Raw genomic sequence first — 21,381 nt, 5'->3', positions numbered from 1 at the left:
GTTTTTCCTTGTACAACTTCGCCGAATTTTTATGCTGATCATATTAATTACAAAGTACTGACTAAAAGTTAATTTATAGACTAACCAAAAATGGATTTAAAATTTTACTAAATACTAGCGAAGGTAAAACAATGAAATTTATTACTCCCTCCAATTGAACGATATTTAATTGCACCAATTTACCACAATAGTTATTACAACCTAAAACCATTAATAGTTACAAAATGTGTTTATAAGAAAACTATTTAAAATGTTTGAGTTAATTAACTGCCGTGATGCAACATCAATCTTCTTATATTACATTGTCATTACAATACAGATTATTCACCATCAGAAAAAAGCTGACGTAAAGTAATATTATACATGAATTACAAAATTATTATGCTATGAGTAAACACAAATTAAAAAAGAAAAAGTAAAATTATGAACTAAGTGTTATTCAACTTAAACATCTTTCCTTACATACTAGGGTTGGGTTAACTTTACGGCAGAATATGAGAGTGGGTAAACCATCTTCGCTCCTTGACGAAAATTGACGACCGTCTTTTAATTTGATAATTAATGTCGAAGCGACAAAACCGTTTATATTTAACAGAAAAAAAAATAGAAACCAGAAACTTACGAGCCTAAATCCTAAAGTTAATTGCGTTTATGTATTTAATATGTAATAATAAAATATAGTCGGATATAATTGTAAGGATTAGCTGTTTTATTGTTTACTTCATTAATCCCTTTGCCTTAAACAAATCTCGCATTAGACCCTTTAAGTACTTGATTTCTCTCTTCAAATCGATTATCTGATTATCCAATTCGCCCCTTTTTTTAGCCAAATTCCTCTCCTCTTCCAAAATCTCTTCAATTTCCGCCTTCTTTTTCAAACGGTATCGTGTAGCCGCATTCTTATTTTGTTCCTTCTTCCTAGATTTCTTATCTTCATTCGATGCTCTGGCATAAGGTTTCTGACGACGGCTTTCGCGAAACTTTCCGAGTGCCGGTGCAAGTTGTGGCGATTCTGTCAGTTCAGGCGTCCATTCTGGATCGTCTGAGGAACAATCTCCGAAATTGCTACTGCTCGTTGTGGGAGATAGGGGACTGTGAACCATGTCTTGCACCCGTGTTCTCACCAACTCCTCGACCTCTGCTAACTCATAATCCACGTCAAGTTGAGGTGTTGGTGGTGAAACATTATGATAATTTACATCTATATGGGTCTGCGGATGAACGATAAATCCGACTGGCGGTGTAAAGTTTTGGACTTGTTTCTCATGAATAGGAAGAAGAGTGTGAAGCTTAGATTTGTCTTGAGGACTGTGAGGTGGAGTGAGAGCAACGTGGGTCATTTCAACTTGATCAAAAATTGTTTCGAATTCCTGGAGAAGTGTTTGAGTATCGGACTGTAGTGCCGCAAGTGAGATGTTATTAATGTGCTGTTCGGGTTTGATTTGAACAGAAGAATTTGTCGGAGAACAGGTAGATTGACCGACATCTTCGAAAATTGGAATGGATTTGTCTTCTAACCAGTTAACAAAAGGTTCTGAAAACGTTATAACGATTAGTTATCTATGCACTCTTACGTCCATAACTGAATTGCAGGTTACTTTTTTTGATAAGTTTGTTATTTAGTTTAACGATCCTACTTTATATTTGACTCTAGTTAGACCCTCACTTTTGTATGCTTCTAGTATTTGAAATCCTTTTTGGGACTGTCATCAAATTATATTTGTTACGATTTAGTCTTGATTTACCATGATTATTCTGTTGTCATGTATGAATTGATATACCCAGCATTAAATACATGTTAGAATTTAATGACATGGCCTGTCTGTATAAATTAGATAATAACTTGCTCTTTCTTCCTGGCGAGGATAATTATATAAAAAAAGGCAAGAAACCCCAATAAATACAAGAGGGGTTAGACTATATATGTACCCTACCATTAGAGATTCTAGATTAAAGTATATTAACAAAGTCAGTTTTACTTATATTGTGTTACCAGTTTTTTAAAACGAAAAATTATTATATATTAATTTTGCTTTTTGTGCCACGTATAAAAACAAAAATAAAAAGGGAAATATAATTAGGTAATATGTATGACGGTAAATCGCAGATAGAATACCTAGTTAGTCCAAATATTATTTTTCTTTGAATGTTACGCTTACATTACAACCCAAAAAAATATAAAAACAGATGTGCAGATTTGCGTATAGAATAGCTATCCTGAGTAAAATAATCTGTCTACTTTTTCACCATTAATATTTTAATATTACATTATTGCATACGGACGTTGTGACTCTATTAAACATTATAATTAGCTTGTTAAACAAATTGGTACAATTACAAACAGGTGAAACATCTCTTCACCAATCAATCATAAACAGGAACAAAAACAAACGTAAAAATATTATATAACAATATAACTTTATTAAGCATAAAGTCTACTTTTCAACCTCCAATTTAAAACGCATAAGAATCAAAAAAATTCATACATTGCAATTTTGCTTCAATTTGTAACATTACCATACTGAATTACTATTAATAGTGAAAGTTCTACTTTATTGTCCTTGTTACACAAGGAAAATAAATTTAGAGGTGTGGCAGAGCTGCTAATATTAAATTAACGTTAACCGAAACGTAACAAATAGAGAAATGCAAAATTAAGTAAGGTGTTAATAAAAAACATAGTGCTATTCAATATTTATAGCAGCAGCATATCAAGGAACGTAACACAAACGAAGCATGTACCCATAAATTTTATTGATAAAAAGGTATCTAACGTTACGAAAACGACACTTTGTAATTTACAAACCGTAAAACAAACAAAATATTCAACTATATACCGCGAACTTTTTTAAAAAACTTTGTAGTAGATTATAACAGTGAGTTTCTTTGATATTATTCCAAGTATTACCTAACTACAAACCTACATTTGTAGCACCTACCTTAATTAATTAATAATTCGCAATTAGAAATCAAAAACCAGTAATTTGGATCTGTATCTGTAAATTATGCATTATTTATTTAGTATGCGTTTTCCAAACACCTGCAATTGTCTACTTAATTTCACTTAAATAATTAACTGCCTAATCCTTTCACTACCGTTAAATTGGAAATATCACTTCTGAAACACGTTTGATTTGCTCTAATCTATTCATGCTTTTACTAAATGTCAAATTTTGTAATTCGAATAAGAATAGACAGCTAAAAATTAATATAGAAATGTATGAAATCATCTGATAGGATATCTGACAAATTTTGAATTACATTTTGTTTGAAGTAAATTAGAAAACTGGCAAATATCTAAACGGCATATTCGAAATAACTTCAAAAGAGCAGCAATGGAATTAAAAATCGATTAAACATCAGTAAATGTTATTAGTAACAAATAGAACAGTTTTTTCTATACATTGTTTAACTCGCACTACTATCAACAATTATCAGCATAATTTTTTCTGTTAAAATTTTAAATTAATTTCATAATTTTAAGAACAAGTACACTATTTCTTATTACCCACATACTAATATGTATACAAAACCTATGTACCATGTGATCGGTTGGCTATATATACGTCAATACATTTTATGATTGGAATATAGACAGAATGCTTTGTAAACACGATACGACCTAAAGTTCAACAAACTTTAAAGTTTTTTTATCTGTTTCATATGAATTATATAAAGCTGTCCACTGTTGCTTTTAATTTTAATTAAGTTCCATCTAAAACCTAAAATATTTTTTTCTCTTTTTGTATTTTAGCAATTTGTTAAATGCATACTTTGATAATGAAGATAGAAATAACTAACGAACTCATTAATAACAGGCAACCTCTTCTCCTTCTTACAATTACACTTACATCAGTATTCATAAATGAAGAGTGAATCTATAACTGACTATGGTAAATGTTTTAATTTCAGACATTAATAGGAAGTATAAAGAAACATTTCTAATAAACCTGTGTTTTCAATCTATTCAATCTCCATTCAGTTAAAAAAATCAAAAGTTGAAAACTTAAGGGTTCTTAAACTAAAATTGGGCTAAAAACTAATTTATTGAATTAACTGCAACCTGGGGCTTATTGATTAAATTATTATGTCTTGAGAAGGTTGAACTAATCCTATGTTTATTTGAAATTCTTGTCTGCTCCTGTTTAAGTTTCCTAACAACATACCATAACATACAGCCATTGCTGATGGACGGCAAGTAAAAAATTTTTGGCAAAAATGAAATACAAGAATAATTGAAGGAATAAAAAGAAGAAAGACTTTGGGCAAAGGGAGGAAAGGAGAATTCGTGGAGGCTTCCGGCAAAGGTGTGTCAGCGTCGTCTTTTAACCAATTTCTGAGAATTGAACACAATTTCCCTGTTCCACGTGTAGTGATAGCTGAACTTCATGCTATTACACAGGTGGACGGCTTGGATCATCGAAACCGAACATCGAGAAGTACCGTCACATAAAAGTACCGTAGCAATTTTCGAAGAGCTGGTTACCAAAATGGCCACGACCGCCGAAACAACAAATGATAGAAAATAAACAAATAAGCAGTGAACACCACCAAAGCACACCAACAAAAAGTCAGAAAAAAGTGGGAAAAAACGACGAGCGTATCGCGACTTGCATATACACCAATTAATAATACCAAATCGTTAGCAGAACAAACTGCTACAACCAACTCATTCCAAAGTACTGTCTCTCAATCCGCGCCAGAGATAATGTGTAATAATAAAAAAGATATGTATGTGGCCTTGCCCAATCTATTTAATAAACAGGTTACTGCGTTTACATTATGAAAAGTTTCACTTGGAAACATACACACTGAAAAAGAACGAACACGTTATTTTATCGGACGTGTGAGGCTCCACGTTCACATGCATACTTACACAAAGCACAGACATACATCTATGTTAGCATTATTATTTACTTATCAGAGTATTCCATCACAAATATTAAGCATATGGTTTTGGAATTATATATATATATATATATGTATATATTCCAAATTCGCATTTAATGGACAAGTCTAATTAATCAAACCGTTTCTCCATCAATTTCAAAAATTTTCTAATAAAACATTTAATTGTTCTACATAATATCTATATAATAATCAAAAATTATTTTAGACGTTTCTTCGATTATGTAAAAGTGGCCTTCTTAACAAGGTAAACTATTTCTTTTTATATACTACTTTCAGCATGTACAAAAATAAAATTCTTGACAAAAATCCTACTCTTCTACTTACCTATAAATACCTAGAAAACAATGTTACATATCAAAACGATAAAACACCAATCTAATCTTTGTTCAAGAGTAAATTAAATATTTTTGCTTCTTACTGTACTTTCGGTCTTATTACTTCATGCCTATAAATTGTTTACAACAATAACAAAATGTTCTGAAAAAATACCCGTTTTGTTAGCGATAAATACATATATGTATTACTATTCGAGTGTATAAAAAACTAAATTCTAAATAGACGGTAAAATTTAATAATGGTTCTTAAGTACGACCAATAACGTCAGGTAGGTACCTAAAATAAAAATGATATTAAGGTCAAAAAAACGACAGCCTAATTCCAAATCAGTAATATTTATGTACAACGGGTTTATAAAAAAAATCATGAACGGCCCATCTTTGCCATGGTTGGTTTTCTGTACTGTTCTTAATTATATAGTTACAACGTTTCACCAAGAAAATCTGGCCAATTATTTTTTTGATAAAGAAAATAAATAAAGATTACGTGTATTCGTGAATGTTTTTAAAGGGTTGACTTCATCATATTTTTTTAAGATTTAATTTTATTAAACCTACCAACATTTTCTTTCTTTTCTTTAGCAAATAAATTTTATCTTGCAGCCCACAGATTTCGTTTTTAATTTTACTTGTCGATTATTAATAATTCTCTTTTGCTCTTCGGGATTTAACAATTTCAAATACTAACATGGAAAAATCGTTCATTATTACGTTCAGAGATTTACATATATTATATTTATGATGTTTATGTGAACCTTCAACTGATAAAAAGCATCAATACAAGGCTATGCAAAGGAAAGTTAGATTACATTTTTCTTGAACCGACCGATAAAGACGAGCTTCGTGTAATAAAATCTAAATAATGATCACATGACCGTTATGTAAGTAAATTTGAATAAATAATTAATTGCAATATGGAAAAATGTGATGATAAATAGGTACTCCTTTCTAAAAAGTTTAGGAAGTAATTTATAACAATTCAAAAATACACGTCTTAAGTATAGTAGAATAATATAGTATGTAAATAAACCATTTCATTATCCCACATTACATTTTACAGTGTAAGTAAAAAAAAAAACAATAAAATAAACATCCCAATTGCATTCTGTGAAGTTAATTTTAAGTAATTTTTTCCAACTGTAATAACTATGATTAAATGCATCTTTAATAATGCAAGACTTTGTATCAATTTCTTCTACATTACTTGTAGTAGTGGACAATTTGTTGGATTATTTAGTTGTGGTGGCAGCAGCTACAAGCTGATTACACATATAGAGCATACATTTAGTTAACAAGTAAACCTTTAGAATTATTTTTTCATATTACACTTTTTGAGTGTAGATATATTGTGCATCATATAAATATGTACACAAAACAATGCTGTGCGTTATATAAGCACACTAAAATTCAAGTATAATCTATTTTAGGTAACTTTTCACATTATATGTGATATGCAATTTATCAGAGATGATAAATATAAGAAACGTGCAACATACATACATTCCTACCTTCTTTTATGAGGTCATCCAAATCATTTAAATTATTGAGGTTTTCTAATATTTTAGATGCAACTTCAGCTTTAGACTCTAAAGTTTCCAAGTCATCCTCCAATGTATCATTATTCTGCTCTAAAGTTGGCCAGTAAAGTGCGATATCTTCCTCAGAGACCCATGCCTCCTTAGAATGAGAATTCAGAGGAGACAAAGGCTCTGGTTTCCATTGCATTAGAGAAGTGCTTAACATTGCTGTCTTCTCCAATGTAACAAGCATAAAATTGGGAAAGATTGTTTAAGGTGAAGTTTGAGGCCGAAAAGTCGGCTGTGTAAAAATGTGCCATTTTGGCTCTGAAACAAATACCATTTATCAATAAAATGAAAAATTAATTACGTAATTGTACATTATGTACATACATTCTCCTACAATCTACAATATGAAGTAACATTAAAAGAAGAAACTATAACAATAACCTCAAGCAGCAATTTATACTATTTATAAATCAAATAAAGTCTTTATCTCATATAAAATCAGTTTTAATGATACTTCTTGTATGTTTCACGCAGATATTTCTATCGGTTATCCTCGTTAAAAAAAAAATTAAACACACTCCATACAAAAGCAGTCATTATGAAACCTAGTTTGAAACACCATCTGCTTGGAAAATGTTATTAAAAATCAAATGCGACTAATTCTGTTCGGTACTTACTCCATTATTTCTATCTGTATAGGCACACTTGCGTGTGCAGACGTTTTCGCAACTAGAATCCCATCTTCTCCGTGATATCCGTAACTTTCAATAAGAAAAAAATCCACACTGACTTTCGCCTTTCAATAAACGCCGCAATGGACACCATAGATGAACACATTAAGCAATAAAATGGCGGATAATACTTATGCGTATTTGACGTATTATTAAATGAGCCATAGATGGAGTGTGATTTGGCCATTATCTATGATTTGACCACTTCTGATTTAACACAGTTGCTAGTGACCGGTATTATAGTCAGTTGTAACTACTTTCTGAAGGTGACCAAAACATAATTTAATAATAAATTTATATTCAGTGAGAACCGCACACAAAATTTATTTCAATTTTTTCTTAATAAAAACGTTTCGCAAACAATACACTACTGGAAACTTAAATAGTATAAGTACCTACAATAACTGTTAGTTAACCATTTATTATTTACAAACTTTTGCAAATGTCTCATCACTTTTTCTTCTAATTATCTAATGTAAGTTAAAGCAATTTATAAAAATACTCCAGATGGACAAAGCAAATTGCAATTCATAGATACCTTTCATTATAATTGATACTTCTGTGTACTGGAAAGTGTCTGGTGCTTTTTAATTAGATGCTTTAATTCAAGTCTGCATATACAATATTGTAAAAAGTTTATGATGAATATGTTTGCATTTCATTTTTAATTTGCTTTTTATAAAAACACTAATATTTTTTCAATGCTTTCCTAATAAGAGCTAATCTTTGTTTATGAGAATCAGCTGTTGGAGATCTTTTATATGGTCTTAACTCATCTGTTCCAAACCCAGGAACCCACATATTATAATTACGATCTGAAAAAGAAACAGCATTTAATTTCATAACATCTTTTTCATAACATAACATACTCAAAAACTGCTGTATATCTTTTACTTCAATTGCATTTACATGTCTGTGTTTGGCAATCAACGATGCACCATTTAACACGCCATCTACAAATCCATCCACATAACTCAAAAGTAATTCTTCCACTTCATCTTCTAGATTCAAATTTGGATCTGTATCACGGACTAAGTCATTAAGGCGAGTTTTATTTAAAATCTGAAATTATAAAATATTCTGTACTTTCCTTTTTTACCAAATTATGCTCTAGTTTGTACATATAAAAAAAAACTTACTTGCACCATTTCTTGCGAGTTGGTGTTCGATTGGACAGTTTTTATAGGGCTAACTCCTTGAACAGGAACAGTCTGAACTCCTACAATATTAGCTCCGGCTATAGGTATACTTTCAACAACAATTCCAGTTTTAATCTCTACTGTTTGGTCAACAGTTGCAGGGGCATGAGCAATAGCTGTGGCTATTGGGATTCCATTATTTGCATTAACATTTGCCATAATCGCATGTGATAGAGGCACCTGATTAATCACAATGTTTTGAGGCTGCATGATTGTGTTGTTTATGTTTTGAATGGACATAATTGAAGTAAAGAGAATTCACCTGCTTTCAATTTTGATAATAAAAACTATAACCTACCACAGCAATGTAGATATACAACAAGACATTCACTTGTTCATTCACCTTTATCTATTAAAAAATGAATCGGCTCATCCTTCTTTCCTTATTTTATTATTTTTCACTATTAAGTATATTATTATACAGAAAACATGGTGCATTGTCGTCAAATTTATCTTTAAACCATTGGTTGGGAGTGAATGTATATCCATAATCTATGGTGTTAATGTATGGTTGACCAGTTTATCTATGGGTCCAATTGTCAAAATAGCGCTGTAGTTTGTGTGTTGTTATTAAAAAAGTTGCCTTTTAATTTAAAAATAAATAAATTACTGATCCTAGAGTATATTTAAGTAGAAGGAGTGATGAAAATAGCCGTCGAAGGTTGTGCACATGGTGAATTGGAGATTATTTATGAAACTATAAAGTTTATAGAAGACGCAGAAGACATTAAAGTAGACTTGTTAATATGTTGTGGCGATTTTCAATCAACCAGGAATCAACAAGACTTAAGATGTATGGCTATACCTAATAAATATTATAATCTAGGTTCGTTTTATCAGTAAGTGATGTTAATTTGGTAGTTTTACTTTATTAACTATAAGTAATGCATGAAACTTTGAAGATACTACAATGGCGAAAAGAAGGCGCCAATTTTAACAATATTTATTGGAGGAAATCACGAGGCATCCAATTATTTACAAGAACTACCTTATGGTGGTTGGGTTGCACCAAATATTTATTATTTGGGCTATTGTGGTGTTATAAATGTGAATGGTAGGTAGCTTGGTTAATTAAAAAAAAAATCCACTCTAAAATAAAAATGTAATAATACTCAAAAGCAAATAAAAACTAAGGTCATTTTTTACATTAGTTGACATTGGAATTGAGACATGAAGTTTAGTCAGGTAGGTAGTACTCACCAAGTAGAATCGTGTGGTAGTATTAATTCCATGGCTGCAGCCCTTCGTCAGCTGTTCTCGCCAAATATGCATTGATGTCATTGTTTAGTTAGGTAGATTTATGACAGACTCGAGTATGTCCAATGCCCCTGCTCGCCGAAGGCGGGCTGATATATTAGAATAATGTTAGAAGGATATCTTTTAGGACAAACGATGTTTGGCGGGAACAGCTGACGGAAGGCTGAAGCCAGGGCCGTACCTACCGGAATTTCCCCCGATTAAGAAAATTTTAAACGCCTCTATCTCACTCACATTCATTTTTAAAGAAATAATAAACAATATTCTGATAAATACTACCACACTACTTTACTTGGTGAGTACTACCTACCTCACTAAACTTCATGTCTAAATTCCAATGTCAACTAATGTAAAAAATTACCAAAACTAAGATTTAATATGTAATTGTGGCACATAAATAAATAAATACTTTTAGGAATAAGGATAGGTGGCATTTCCGGCATATACAAAGGTAACGATTATTTTAAAGGCCGTTATGAAATTATTCCTTATGATAACAATTCCATCCGAAGTGTCTATCACATTCGTCAAGTGGATATATTTAGATTAAAACAATTAAGTTCTAACATAGATATCTTTTTATCTCATGAATGGCCCGCTGGGGTTTGTGAATACGGAAATGTTGTTTCACTCAATAAAATAAAACCTTTTTTAAGGTAAGGTCTTCAATGCATATTTACTGAAGGAAATGAATGTAAAAAATAATGGATTCTAGGAAAGATATAGAGTCTGGAAAATTGGGAAATAAACCGTGTGAGGAGTTACTAAAAGATTTAAAGCCCACATACTGGTTTTCTGCACATTTACATTGCAAATTTGCTGCATTAATTTCTCATAAGGATAAGAAAGTAACAAAGTTCTTAGCTTTAGATAAGTGTTTGCCAAAAAGAAAATTTTTACAAATATTCGACGTGCCTCACAGTGATAAAAAAAAAATAAAATTGAGTTATGATCTTGAATGGTTAACTGTACTGTTTTTATCGAATCATTTATTACACGTAAAAAACTCCAGTATATTCATGCCTGGTCCTACATCTAATGAAAGGTAAAAATTAAGTATACTGTCTTAAAAAATAATTTTGTTTAAAATATTTAAAATCAGATGGCAATTTACACCTACAGAAGAGGAAAAAAAAATAGTTTTATCTAAGTTGAACGGAGACCTTTTAATACCTGAAAACTTCACAAAAACTGCACCATTTCAAAACGAAATTACTAAAGAAATGGCCACTCAACTTCCTAAATTATACCGAAATAGTCAAACAACTCACTTTTGTAAGAGATTAGGAATTTCTGATCCGTTAGAAATTGTTTTAACAAAATATGATCAACAAAACTCTGTCTTAAGTGGAAGTGATTTGACAGGGAATTGGAGTGATATGGAAAGTGATATGGATGTAGATTCGTCTGAAAATCTAATAAACTGTACCTCAATGAAAAGCATAATTCTTCCCGATCCAATTAACAGTAGCTCTGAAGTTAACGTAACTGACGAACAGTTGCGTTGTTTTGAAAGTTTAGCCGGATCTTCAGATTGCATGGGCCAAGACAATTATGAAAAAAGTATGGAAAAGGTGAACAAATCGGATGGTTTTCAAGGGCCTGTTGATTCACCAACAGCCAAAAAGTTTAAGAGAAGGAATGGTAGTATTTATTGCAATAATGACTAATTGTGTATGAAGCAGTCAAATAAAATTTGTACAGCAAAAAGAGTCGGTTTAATTCAATAATCAAGAATCGGTAACTTTTAAAAGAACTGAAGTAATGAAGTTCTGAGAAATTTGTATTTGAACTTGATAAACAAACGCTAAAGTTGAAATTATTAATTAAGATCGGATTTAATTGTATTAAGTTATGTATTTCAAATAGATTTTTTGAAGTTATTAGCATAAAAAAATTATCCGTTTTTTCAACTGATCATCTATTCCTGCTGGCAGAAAACTACGTAACGACTACATTACCAGATAAAAAATTAAATAAAGTTGAACTTATTTAAAATCTCCTCAATATCTTTATCAGCTGCTACAGAAAGCGGTTCCAAGCCATTTATATCTTTTTTATTCATATCAGCACCGTTTTCTAGCAAAAAATGTACGCAATTATAATGTCCGCAACTTGAGGCGTAATGTAAAGCAGTTTGTTTTTCACAATCTTCCAAATTAATATCTGCCTCTAATGATATCAGTAAGCGTAATGTATCTAAAGAACCACGATCGGCCGCCCAATGGATTAAACCCAGTCCACTATCATCCAACTTGTTGATGGAATCCTTACTCATCGTTTTCAGAATATTTTCGAGTTTGTCCGTATTTCCCTCAACAACGTGATCAACAACTGTTTTTGCTGTTTCATCTATTACTTCTGTTTGTTGTAATGTCGATATGCACACCCAATTGTTTTTAGTTTGTGTCGGGACTGTAGCACTTGAAAATTGCGGATCTAATGCACAAACTTTCTTAACGTACAATGTTTTAGCCTCTTCTTTTGCCATATTTTCCAATTTTTTCCAGGCATCCCATTTAGATTTAGCTTTTAAATCGAACAGACCTGGTCTTGAACTAGTACAAGGACCATTGGTTGCTTGTTTGTAATATGCATACAAGGACAGTAATGTTGCATTATCTATTTTAGTAGCAATTTTTTGCAGGTGATCTGCAGCTCTGGTAAAAGCTTCAGATAAATCGTCGTTTTCAGAATTTAATTCTATTAAATCATCTAAATTGTCATCTGCCATGTTTCTACGTGTTATACATGTAATTTCTTTTAATTATTATTGGTGGGCTGCACTCTTAGAATATTTCCTTCGAGTTTATGGTCGGAAGTATTAATTGTTTTTTCGTAGCCTTCTTTTGTACTGAAAATTACAAAGCCGTGGTTTCGAGAAAGTCCAGTTTTCTTATCGAACGATACAACAGCACTGTTTACATATCCAAATTTGCTAAAATAATTTTTTAACTCGTTATGTCCTACAGTCCAAGGAAGGTTGCCGACATAAACTTTAAACAAATTTCTGGCAGCAGATGATGCCATTTCAATTTATTTAGTTACTTCCAGTAAGTGAATGGTGTGATCACCTACAAGATCTCTAATGTCTACACCTGCGCTTTCCCCCAAACTACTGGTATTTATCACCTTACACTTAAGATTCCACTTTACAAGTAGATGCTCAATTGACCAATCTGAACTTCTTTCTTGATACGCACACAAGAATTTTGCGTTCGGATTTTCTTCTAAACAGTAAGAAACAGTGATAATTATATCCTCAAAAACTGACGGTTCATAAAAACAGTCGGATCCCAAAATTAAATCGACAGGACCGATTGAACTTATTTCTGTTAGAAAAAGTCCCCAGCTGAGTCCTGCAATGCGAATATGCTGATTTGGAATTAATTTATTCAATTCACACGAACGTGTTATGTGTGCTAATGATTTCGGAAGAGTGATTGAATCTGTTAAAGTAACTTCAGCTCCACACTTAGATGCAACAATTCCTGGTAATGCTGTGCCTGATCCTAACTCTAACACATGTAATCCAACTAATTCTTTTCGATGTTCCCAAAGGAACCAAGCTAGAATAGGAGCTGAAGGCCACGTATAGAATGAATAACTAGCTTGCAGTAACTAAAAAAAGAAACAAAACAGGTTCACTTTTTCCATTAATTTTGTTAAGATTACTGGTCAACTACTTATATGTGGGTGCACAACGGTAAATTTAATTTAGGTTAAAATCAGGAAAAACAAAATTTGCATCTATTTACAACTATTTTTCAAAAAGCATTCAGCAGAAATTTCTAAGTGGTCAATAGTTATACATAAATGTTAACATTTTTATATACAAAAAAGCCATGTATGATTAATAACACCAATAAGTAGAAAGAAATATTTCTAAAATGAAAGTAATGGGTTAAATTTCATTTTAGAAAATCACTCTGCAACATTTGAAGGAAGAGTCTATTATAGAAGACCTGGTCTCATGATAATGATATTGCTTTTTTAATTGTATTCAGACTGAATAACGATCTTAAAAAAATTGATGTTAAATCAACAGCTATACATTCAATTAGTGTCTACTGTAGATGTTACTATTAGTAATGTAATGTTATCTAAAGCCACACTATTTTATTACCTAATCATAGTGTTATACTGCTCTTTAATGCACTGACATTTGTTTATATTAAATTGTATGTAAAGCCCGTACATAAAATAAAAAAAAAACTATAATTCACCTCAGGAATGATTATTTCTAATTTCTCTTCTTCATGATTTTCAGATGCTCTCGATTTAAATACAAATTTTCTCAACTGTTCGACATCAGCGGTAGACATTTATACTTTCAGATGTTATCCCATAGATAATAGATATAAAAAGGCATAGACATATATTAATGGACGTGCCTTAGCCGTATGTTGTTGTAATAATTTCTTGGCTCGAAAAGTGAGGGAGATGGCGTATGGTTTCGCACTAGTGCTATCTCTTTCATGACACACTGACGCACTATCATGAGAGAGATGGATATTGTCCGAAACTTCGTTCCATCTCTTTTTTTTGTTGTACCACAATTCTGACTGCTAAGGCATGTCCATTATTAACGTCGATGTACAAAGGGTAATGGATGATATCACTACACTATAAATATGGGTATAACCATAGACACGGTGATGACATGTTGGCGCCGTAGATAGACTCATGGCAATCATAGACAGTTATGGATTGATATGGAAGTGTTTAAAGTACCACGATGCGAACTAATTGACAATTTACTCTGGATAAAAGACCTAAAAGCCGCACAATTGTAAAGTAAAACTCTAAAATATTCAAACATTAAAAAGCATAATAGTTTTATTTCTTTAATAAATTTGTATTTTTTCGATTGTTTATTTTATTTTAGCTTCATTTAATTACATGAAGAAGCCATTATCCAATTAGTACTAATTAAAAATTAATAATTCTCCAACATTTATAAATTGAAAATGTTTTACATTTATATTTAAAAGAGAACTTTTTAAATTATACGAAAAGATATAAATTTCAGCTGTCTTTGTAATAGATCGATTTATTAAAAAACCTGGAAAAGAGTCGTATTCTTACATTTACTAAAAATTACATAATTATTTGTCCCAACATCGGATAAAATTTCATTATTGCACGAAAATTAATGATGACTATTAGTAAAAAAAAAAGAAATAAAAAAAACAAACAAAACGACAGTACAGTACTTATTTTCATATTTTCTTTTTATATTTGCTTGTATACTTATAGTAACTAAAATATAAAATATGTGCTGCATACAACACATTGAAACTAAATATAGTGTACGGCTGATTATAAAAATAGTGACTCTATCATACCAACGTGTAACAACTAACCAAATAATTTCGATTATTTTGTGTGTTACGATGTTGTACGATTTGGACCATTATTTTTGTTAAGCCTGTACCTTGAACAACAAAATTTCTGTAGATTTATTTAAACCCTACCGGATAATTTAAGACGTACTTGAATGAATAATGAATGTTTACTAATTCTTAATTAGATCTTACTTAATAAGAGAATATTATCATTATCAAACACATAAATATTTACACGAACTGCCAGGATATAATACTTAAATTAGAATAATTTTATTTATTTGATAGGGTGACATTCGTTTCGAGGATTACAGAAAAAATACACCTTTCTAAGAAAATGTCCGGCTAATATAAAAAGTTTTAGGAGAAAAACAAAATTTTCAAAACGAATAAACGTGTTTAAAAATTTATCGTCAAAAAAAAAGTAAAAAATGTAGTAGTAGTATTATAGAAAAAAATCACTATTATCTTTTCTGTTTTGTTTAGAAAACACTGAAGATTGAAAAATTCCATTTTAAGAAATATTTTACAGAAAAGGCACATATTATTATTGAAAGAATTAATGTTTAAACAATTTTACTGATATTTTCGTCATTAAATCTAAGAGAAACAATTTTTAACGGTCAGACAAAACGAAAAATTACTTTATGTACCATTTAAAGACAGTATTTGTTGCCACCTTTCGTATACAGACAAACAACCACCTTTATTCATAAAATTACCATTGTTGTTTAATGTTAAGGTCTAGAAAATACTTTTTAATAAAGTATTGAGTTAAAAGAAATTAAAACGTACGTTTTTATCGACCTGTTACATTACTTTTTTTTTTATAAATATAAAAGTTTGTACCTTTTAATCGTCTTCCCCTTAGGGATCATATTTCCGAATCATAAAACTTGATCTATTGAAAACCATTACCATTATACACTCACTTTCTTTTAACTAAATACTCCTTAAATTTACTCTGACATTCTTCACTGGCCCAGAGCTCTGCCAACCTGTCGGTCTCTATTTTCAGAAGTGTATCAATGTTCGATAAAAGCTGATGCCTCAACGATTTTTTGATAGACATAATCCCCTAAATGATAGAACGAAAAACAGATTTTCATAACATTCGCGTATCATTAAATAAATAAAAAAAAAAAATAAAAATAAAAACAAACAGTAACGAGTACTACCTGTGGTGATTGTTTCGATATAGTCTTAAGAGTGGATACAAGTTCGTCGTGAAACTTATCTGGCCACAATGTTCGGGTTACGAGTCCAAACCTTAGGGCATCAGATGCACTTAGTTTGCGAGATGTAAAGAACAATTCGCTGGTCTAAAAAACGAAACACTTGAGGAATGTTTTAATTTTCTGAGGCTAGCAAGTTTTTTACCAGAGCGTTATGCATCGCGTTGGGCAAATAAGATAACAACATGCCACCTTCCAGGGTGCATCCCAGAGAAGCATACGGTGCACTGAACATTGCCGAATCGCTCGCGAGAACAATGTCGAACAGAGGCAACATGGTAACAGCAAGGCCCATCGCGTCTCCATTGATACCTGCTACCAAGAGTTTTGGAAAGGCAGCTAAAGTTTTTAGAAAGTCTCTATAAAATAAACTCAAAATGTACAGATGATCAAAAAAGTAGAAAAAATGACCTACTTTACAGAAAGAGCCAATTTTTCTGCTACCAGTTTTCGTTGATTTTCATTTTCTTCAATGAGCAAATTATAATCAATTCCTTGAGAAAAACAGGTGCCAGAAGAAGACAGGACGACTGTAGTACAAGCGTCGTCTTTACCGAGTTTAGTTAACACGGTACTTAACTCGTTTAAGATCTATATGAAAAAAAAATGTAGTGATTAATTAGCGTGGCAATGGTGGGCTACAAAAAATCCGCTCACCGTTTCGCTGAGATGGTCCGACAAAGAGGACAAAACAATTTGTACCACGTCGTCGAATCTCTTCAGAGTAATAGCTTGAAATTCATCGTCAGTAGTTACTGCGTCGCTCTGCTGTTCTTGTTTTTCATCATTTTTGCTCGTAGTTATTTTGTCAATTCTCTTTTGCTTTTGTTTTTTTGAATTTGTATGGTCCTTTGTCAATTTAACTTTCTTGGCTTTGGTGCCCTCCGCAGTTATTGCTACTTTATGTTTTACCGTTTTTTCAAGTGACGCCGAGGCCCCATTCACCGATTTATTTTCGTCATTAACATTTTCTGTGTGCGATCCTACACTAGAAAACGAACTGCTCGAGTGTCTTCGGATGATCCTGGAAGCCTCGGCTGTATAAGTGTAGGCAGGGGAGGATGGAGGGCTCTGTGTGGAATTCCTAACGGAATCCTTTGATTTTTTGCGTGCTAATGGTATCCCGGTAGGTCCAACGACCTCGGACCTTTTCAAAATTGGAATTGAATTATCCTTTTTCCGTAATGATTTTGGAGATTCTTTACTGCTGTTCAATTGAAGATCGTTCTTGATTTCGTTCGTTTTGTCCAGGAGCTCTTGGTGAAAATTATCGATAGAAAACACGTCATTCTTTTTCTTTCCTTTGACTTTGTTCGACGGACTCTCGCTTTCTTCGGTATTTTTAACTGCGTACAACATATTCACTGCGCCTTCGTCCATCAGCAGTTTATCAACTTCCGAAAGATATCGCCGTTTGTGGGCTTGATTGTGTTGCTTAGATTTAAGCGGCGATTTCTTGATGGACGACGGGGATTTCTTAGACTGAACTTTCTCAGAGTTTTCATTGACAATGGAAATTTTTCCGTCGATCTTTTTATCGATTTGTGTGTCTAGCTTTTTTGCAGGACTTTTTTCAGTTGCGATTTTCTGAGCTTTTTTAGTTAATTTTTCTTCAGATACTTGATGGGGTTTGCCTTGTAGGGGAAGTTTTTTATCAGGAGATGTTTTGACACAAAATAGAGTTGTAGGATTGGGTTTTTCAGTTTTTACAATTTTCTTGTCACTACTTTTCACAGGAGTGGCTTGTTTTGTTTCGATTTTTGATTTGGAAATTGCAAATGTAGACATGGGAATTGCTTCGTCGGGATCCCAAATGACTTTCTTTTTTACTATGCGAGAGCTTTTGCTGATGTATGTGTTTGGAGCAAGATCTATGCTTACTTTATGTTCAACTGAAGGTTTTTCTTCTGTCACTACGGGTTTCTTGGATGTAACGTTTGTCGGGACCGCGTCTCCCGATGATTTGCGCTTTCTTGTGTATGTTTTGGTTACTAGAGACGAAGAAAATTTTGGTTCAGTAATAAAATCATCACCGTCCATACTACTTCCGTTGGATGCACTTTCGCTTTTATTTTCATTCTTTTGGAAGTTTCCGTGCATATTATTTTTACCTTGAACAGAAGTTTTGGAAGATTTGGTAGATGCAGCTTTGTTAGAATCTGTTTCTGGCCAATCCATTTCGACGTCTCCTTCCAAAATTGCAAGTAAATCGGAGTTATCAGATATTCTTTCCTTTTTTACGTTATTTGAGGCGAGACTCTTCTTTTCTGAAGAAGTTCCAGTCGGTTTTTCCATTTTCGTACCTTTTTCTACAGATTCCTTTACAGAAGATGTGGACGGAGATTCCTTCTTTACAGCGGAACTTTCAGCAGCTGCTAACTTGCTTGCCAGTCGTTGGGTTAGTTTTCTTGCAAATAGTATATCTTTTGACGACGGAAGCGACGCGTTACGTTGCCTAGACCTCTCCATAATTTCCTCTGCAATTTCGTCTTTCGAAACGATTTGACTGGTTAAATTTCTATAAGGTATTTTTACACCCAGACGAGGTTTAGGAGGCATTCTTCCTTTTCTCGCTAAATCAATGGAGGGGTTTACTACATTCCTGCCTAGTACATGACAAGGTATTTTTTTATTTCCGTCGATTTCTGTTGAAAAATGTCGTGACTCTTCATTTTCCATAATCCCATTAACATCTTCTTTCTCTTGGTGGATTGAATTGTCCTCTAGATAATCTAATTGAATGTCTTCTTGTTCATTTAATGTTTGGGAGCCTGTAATTGCTGTAATTATCTCGGCATTTTCTTCAGAAGTGTTTATTATTTCAGAATCGTTGATAATTACTATTTCTGACCCATGATGAGTTTCAACATTCAACCCTTCATCAGTAGAAGAATTAAGAAAACTTTTTACTATCACCACTTCTGCGGATTCGTTGTGGAATATCTCATGAACTGTTTCTGTTTCATCTTTTAATTCTTGCTTTTGGTCCTCTTCTCGCATATCAATATTTTCCGATGAGTCAATTACCGTTACTGCTTCAACTACTTGATCATTTTCAACGTTTCCACTTTCAATATCGTTTACATTTAAATGCTCCTCTTGAGACACACACGGTTCACTTACAGTTGTATTACTTTCAGATGATGGTTCAATGCTGTTGATGGTTCTATCAATCTTTTCTGGTATAGATGAGGAGTCTTTACCACTGCGATCCAATGATAGGCAAGGATCAGAATCATCAATAGATTCTGCAACATTTGGAACATTTTTATTTCCTGTAAAAGCAGTTGTATGTTCTTCCACTTCAACATGGTTTGTTTGTTTAATTTCAGCATTAACATTATTTTCTAACGTCGATATGGTCCTATTTTCATTTACTTTCTCCTGAATTATTACTGCCCCAATTGAATGTTCCAAGTTCTTTTGGTTGCTTGTATTGCTAACATTCTCAATAGACACACCACTGAGTGCATCTTCTTGAAAATTATTAGCACTTTCCATTAACTGAGTAACTTTGTTCTCGTCAATTTTCAAAACATCTTCATAGTTATCACTTGCTGTGAACACATTTGATACTTTGTCTGTTGATTGTTCAATATCAACATCCCTTACAACCTCCTCAAGTTCCTTTTCAAATTCTGATAAGCTTTTATCAGACAACTCTTGACTATTAGAATCACTCATATTACCTAAAATACAGACATTTGCTGGAATAAAAAATAACACTATTTGCTTTTATTTAGAGAATATCAATAATTGAAAATTATGTATTAACCATTATTATTATTTATTAATTTAAACAGTTGGTGTACAAAATCGTCTCTCATAGGATAAAGTTTCAAAACCGAGTAACAGTAGGTACATTGTATTAATACAATCCCATATAAAATCATATAACGATGCTTATAACATCTAAATCTAAACTCTTATCTTGTAATGAATACAAAATTGTTTAGATAAAGAAAAAATATAGCTTTGTAACACCCTAATAAGTAGCCAAGTATTAGCTGCAATTGAATATAAAGAATAAAATGTATTTAAGGAATTTAAAGTATTTTGCAAACACCAAATTAATCTCAAGCAATAAACGAACCTTTGATTTTCGCTAAATTGGAAACATCGCATGATTGAAACATTGAAAGTGATCAACCATTGATGAATTCTAGGATGTATGTAACTTCAAGGGAAACTTACCGTAATAAAATAGTGTTCCTTATAATAATTTCAGGTCAAATTGATTATAATAAAGGATACTCTTTACATTCACTAGACGGTTAATAAGTCTTTTAAATTATATATCTTCAATGTAATATCTTATTTATTTTATTTTTAACATCAATCAGCCATTTTGAAATATTCACATCACAACAACACAACCATAGATAAAAACACAACAGTTTACATCTTGTTACGTCACAGCTGTTTTCTCATTGTGATTACAGACGCGCTCCTTACAAAAATATGTCTAAAGTATCATGTGCGGAAAAGTAAACAAAACGCGCCAAATTTAAATATGACTGAAATCGACATTGATTGTTAAAATAAGTTTTTCATTTTAACGCAATAATAGAAGTATACACAAAACAATCGAATAAAATGGCGAATTGTTTTACAAAAACAAATTGTATGTTTATAAAACATATACATATGTATGTATATTAACATATATATATATATACGTACATATATTTAATATGAAATTAATTTATGGATAGTTAAAAAAGTAACTAAGTAATTACACTAATAATTACATTTTTTAATGATTTGCCAGCGTATTTTATTTGGATAATTAATATTTTTATGAAGAATGTATGAAACAAATTTCGAGTTACTCTAAAA

At 31.8% G+C, this 21,381-nt stretch overlaps 7 protein-coding genes across 12 annotated transcripts; 1 reads left to right on the top strand and 6 right to left on the bottom strand.

Annotated features, from left to right (window-relative positions):
* Positions 1-149: 149 nt before the first annotated feature.
* On the bottom strand, positions 150-7,606 carry LOC108743374 (activating transcription factor of chaperone). Of its 2 annotated transcripts, XM_018478925.2 has the most exons (3): positions 7,450-7,606; positions 6,755-7,090; positions 150-1,534 (listed from the first exon to the last, which is right to left on the bottom strand). In XM_018478925.2, the coding sequence occupies exons 2-3, from the start codon at positions 7,014-7,016 to the stop codon at positions 717-719; spliced, it is 1,080 nt and encodes a 359-aa protein (XP_018334427.1). In that variant the 5' UTR covers positions 7,017-7,090; positions 7,450-7,606; the 3' UTR covers positions 150-716. The 2 variants fall into 2 exon arrangements, with proteins under 2 accessions (XP_018334427.1, XP_018334428.1); XM_018478926.2 differs by lacking the exons at positions 6,755-7,090; positions 7,450-7,606 and adding an exon at positions 4,167-4,827.
* Positions 7,607-8,067: 461 nt separating this feature from the next.
* On the bottom strand, positions 8,068-9,143 carry LOC108743377 (transcription initiation factor TFIID subunit 12). 2 transcript variants are annotated; one of them, XM_018478932.2, is made up of 4 exons: positions 9,001-9,143; positions 8,643-8,882; positions 8,373-8,565; positions 8,068-8,318 (listed from the first exon to the last, which is right to left on the bottom strand). In XM_018478932.2, exons 2-4 carry the CDS (start codon positions 8,859-8,861, stop codon positions 8,191-8,193), a joined length of 540 nt encoding a protein of 179 aa, XP_018334434.1. In that variant the 5' UTR covers positions 8,862-8,882; positions 9,001-9,143; the 3' UTR covers positions 8,068-8,190. The 2 variants fall into 2 exon arrangements, with proteins under 2 accessions (XP_018334434.1, XP_018334433.1); XM_018478931.2 differs by having other exon boundaries at positions 8,643-9,143.
* Positions 9,144-9,243: 100 nt separating this feature from the next.
* LOC108743373 (lariat debranching enzyme) lies at positions 9,244-11,669 on the top strand. Its single transcript, XM_018478924.2, has 5 exons — positions 9,244-9,541; positions 9,605-9,756; positions 10,375-10,615; positions 10,675-11,004; positions 11,062-11,669. The coding sequence occupies exons 1-5, from the start codon at positions 9,345-9,347 to the stop codon at positions 11,627-11,629; spliced, it is 1,488 nt and encodes a 495-aa protein (XP_018334426.1). The 5' UTR covers positions 9,244-9,344; the 3' UTR covers positions 11,630-11,669.
* A 127-nt stretch (positions 11,670-11,796) lies between these two features.
* On the bottom strand, positions 11,797-12,706 carry LOC108743375 (acyl-CoA-binding domain-containing protein 6). Its single transcript, XM_018478928.2, has one exon. The coding sequence runs from the start codon at positions 12,691-12,693 to the stop codon at positions 11,932-11,934; it is 762 nt and encodes a 253-aa protein (XP_018334430.1). The 5' UTR covers positions 12,694-12,706; the 3' UTR covers positions 11,797-11,931.
* Positions 12,688-13,012, bottom strand: LOC108743378 (SRA stem-loop-interacting RNA-binding protein, mitochondrial-like). Its single transcript, XM_018478933.2, has one exon. It carries the CDS (start codon positions 12,987-12,989, stop codon positions 12,723-12,725), a length of 267 nt encoding a protein of 88 aa, XP_018334435.1. The 5' UTR covers positions 12,990-13,012; the 3' UTR covers positions 12,688-12,722.
* On the bottom strand, positions 12,984-14,331 carry LOC108743376 (methyltransferase-like protein 23). Of its 2 annotated transcripts, XM_018478930.2 has the most exons (3): positions 14,186-14,331; positions 13,370-13,580; positions 12,984-13,318 (listed from the first exon to the last, which is right to left on the bottom strand). In XM_018478930.2, the coding sequence occupies exons 1-3, from the start codon at positions 14,282-14,284 to the stop codon at positions 12,996-12,998; spliced, it is 633 nt and encodes a 210-aa protein (XP_018334432.1). In that variant the 5' UTR covers positions 14,285-14,331; the 3' UTR covers positions 12,984-12,995. The 2 variants fall into 2 exon arrangements, with proteins under 2 accessions (XP_018334432.1, XP_018334431.1); XM_018478929.2 differs by having other exon boundaries at positions 12,984-13,580; positions 14,186-14,329.
* An 835-nt stretch (positions 14,332-15,166) lies between these two features.
* On the bottom strand, positions 15,167-20,907 carry LOC108743372 (E3 ubiquitin-protein ligase RBBP6). 3 transcript variants are annotated; one of them, XM_025977046.1, is made up of 6 exons: positions 20,737-20,907; positions 17,200-20,249; positions 16,958-17,133; positions 16,688-16,901; positions 16,486-16,629; positions 15,167-16,385 (listed from the first exon to the last, which is right to left on the bottom strand). In XM_025977046.1, the coding sequence occupies exons 2-6, from the start codon at positions 20,224-20,226 to the stop codon at positions 16,236-16,238; spliced, it is 3,711 nt and encodes a 1,236-aa protein (XP_025832831.1). In that variant the 5' UTR covers positions 20,227-20,249; positions 20,737-20,907; the 3' UTR covers positions 15,167-16,235. The 3 variants fall into 3 exon arrangements, with proteins under 3 accessions (XP_025832831.1, XP_025832830.1, XP_025832829.1); XM_025977045.1 differs by having other exon boundaries at positions 17,200-20,231; XM_025977044.1 differs by lacking the exon at positions 20,737-20,907 and adding an exon at positions 20,636-20,722 and having other exon boundaries at positions 17,200-20,231.
* Between the last annotated feature and the right edge of the window lie 474 nt (positions 20,908-21,381).

This window comes from Agrilus planipennis, unplaced genomic scaffold, assembly GCF_000699045.2.
Source record: "Agrilus planipennis isolate EAB-ADULT unplaced genomic scaffold, Apla_2.0 scaffold405, whole genome shotgun sequence".
Classification (NCBI taxonomy): Eukaryota; Metazoa; Arthropoda; class Insecta; order Coleoptera; family Buprestidae; genus Agrilus; species Agrilus planipennis.
This window is presented reverse-complemented; position numbering and strand designations above follow the sequence as displayed.

What these genes read in the sequence shown, in the direction of transcription:
- LOC108743374 (XM_018478925.2), bottom strand. Translation starts at nt 7,016, where the DNA reads ATGCTTGTTACATTGGAGAAGACAGCAATGTTAAGCACTTCTCTAATG. An exon ending in GGATGACCTCATAAAAGAAG is followed by an intron (nt 1,535 to 6,754) that starts GTAGGAATGTAT and finishes TAACGTTTTCAG; the next exon opens with AACCTTTTGTTAACTGGTTA.
- LOC108743377 (XM_018478931.2), bottom strand. Translation starts at nt 8,942, where the DNA reads ATGTCCATTCAAAACATAAACAACACAATCATGCAGCCTCAAAACATT. An exon ending in ACTCGCAAGAAATGGTGCAA is followed by an intron (nt 8,566 to 8,642) that starts GTAAGTTTTTTT and finishes TTATAATTTCAG; the next exon opens with ATTTTAAATAAAACTCGCCT. An exon ending in AGATATACAGCAGTTTTTGA is followed by an intron (nt 8,319 to 8,372) that starts GTATGTTATGTT and finishes TTTCTTTTTCAG; the next exon opens with ATCGTAATTATAATATGTGG.
- LOC108743373 (XM_018478924.2), top strand. Translation starts at nt 9,345, where the DNA reads ATGAAAATAGCCGTCGAAGGTTGTGCACATGGTGAATTGGAGATTATT. An exon ending in AAAATAAAACCTTTTTTAAG is followed by an intron (nt 10,616 to 10,674) that starts GTAAGGTCTTCA and finishes AATGGATTCTAG; the next exon opens with GAAAGATATAGAGTCTGGAA. An exon ending in GGTCCTACATCTAATGAAAG is followed by an intron (nt 11,005 to 11,061) that starts GTAAAAATTAAG and finishes ATTTAAAATCAG; the next exon opens with ATGGCAATTTACACCTACAG.
- LOC108743375 (XM_018478928.2), bottom strand. Translation starts at nt 12,693, where the DNA reads ATGGCAGATGACAATTTAGATGATTTAATAGAATTAAATTCTGAAAAC.
- LOC108743378 (XM_018478933.2), bottom strand. Translation starts at nt 12,989, where the DNA reads ATGGCATCATCTGCTGCCAGAAATTTGTTTAAAGTTTATGTCGGCAAC.
- LOC108743376 (XM_018478929.2), bottom strand. Translation starts at nt 14,284, where the DNA reads ATGTCTACCGCTGATGTCGAACAGTTGAGAAAATTTGTATTTAAATCG. An exon ending in TAGAAATAATCATTCCTGAG is followed by an intron (nt 13,581 to 14,185) that starts GTGAATTATAGT and finishes TTCTTTTTTTAG; the next exon opens with TTACTGCAAGCTAGTTATTC.
- LOC108743372 (XM_025977044.1), bottom strand. Translation starts at nt 20,678, where the DNA reads ATGTTTCAATCATGCGATGTTTCCAATTTAGCGAAAATCAAAG. An exon ending in CAATTTAGCGAAAATCAAAG is followed by an intron (nt 20,232 to 20,635) that starts GTTCGTTTATTG and finishes TCTGTATTTTAG; the next exon opens with GTAATATGAGTGATTCTAAT. An exon ending in TATCGAAACAATCACCACAG is followed by an intron (nt 16,386 to 16,485) that starts GTAGTACTCGTT and finishes TCTATCATTTAG; the next exon opens with GGGATTATGTCTATCAAAAA.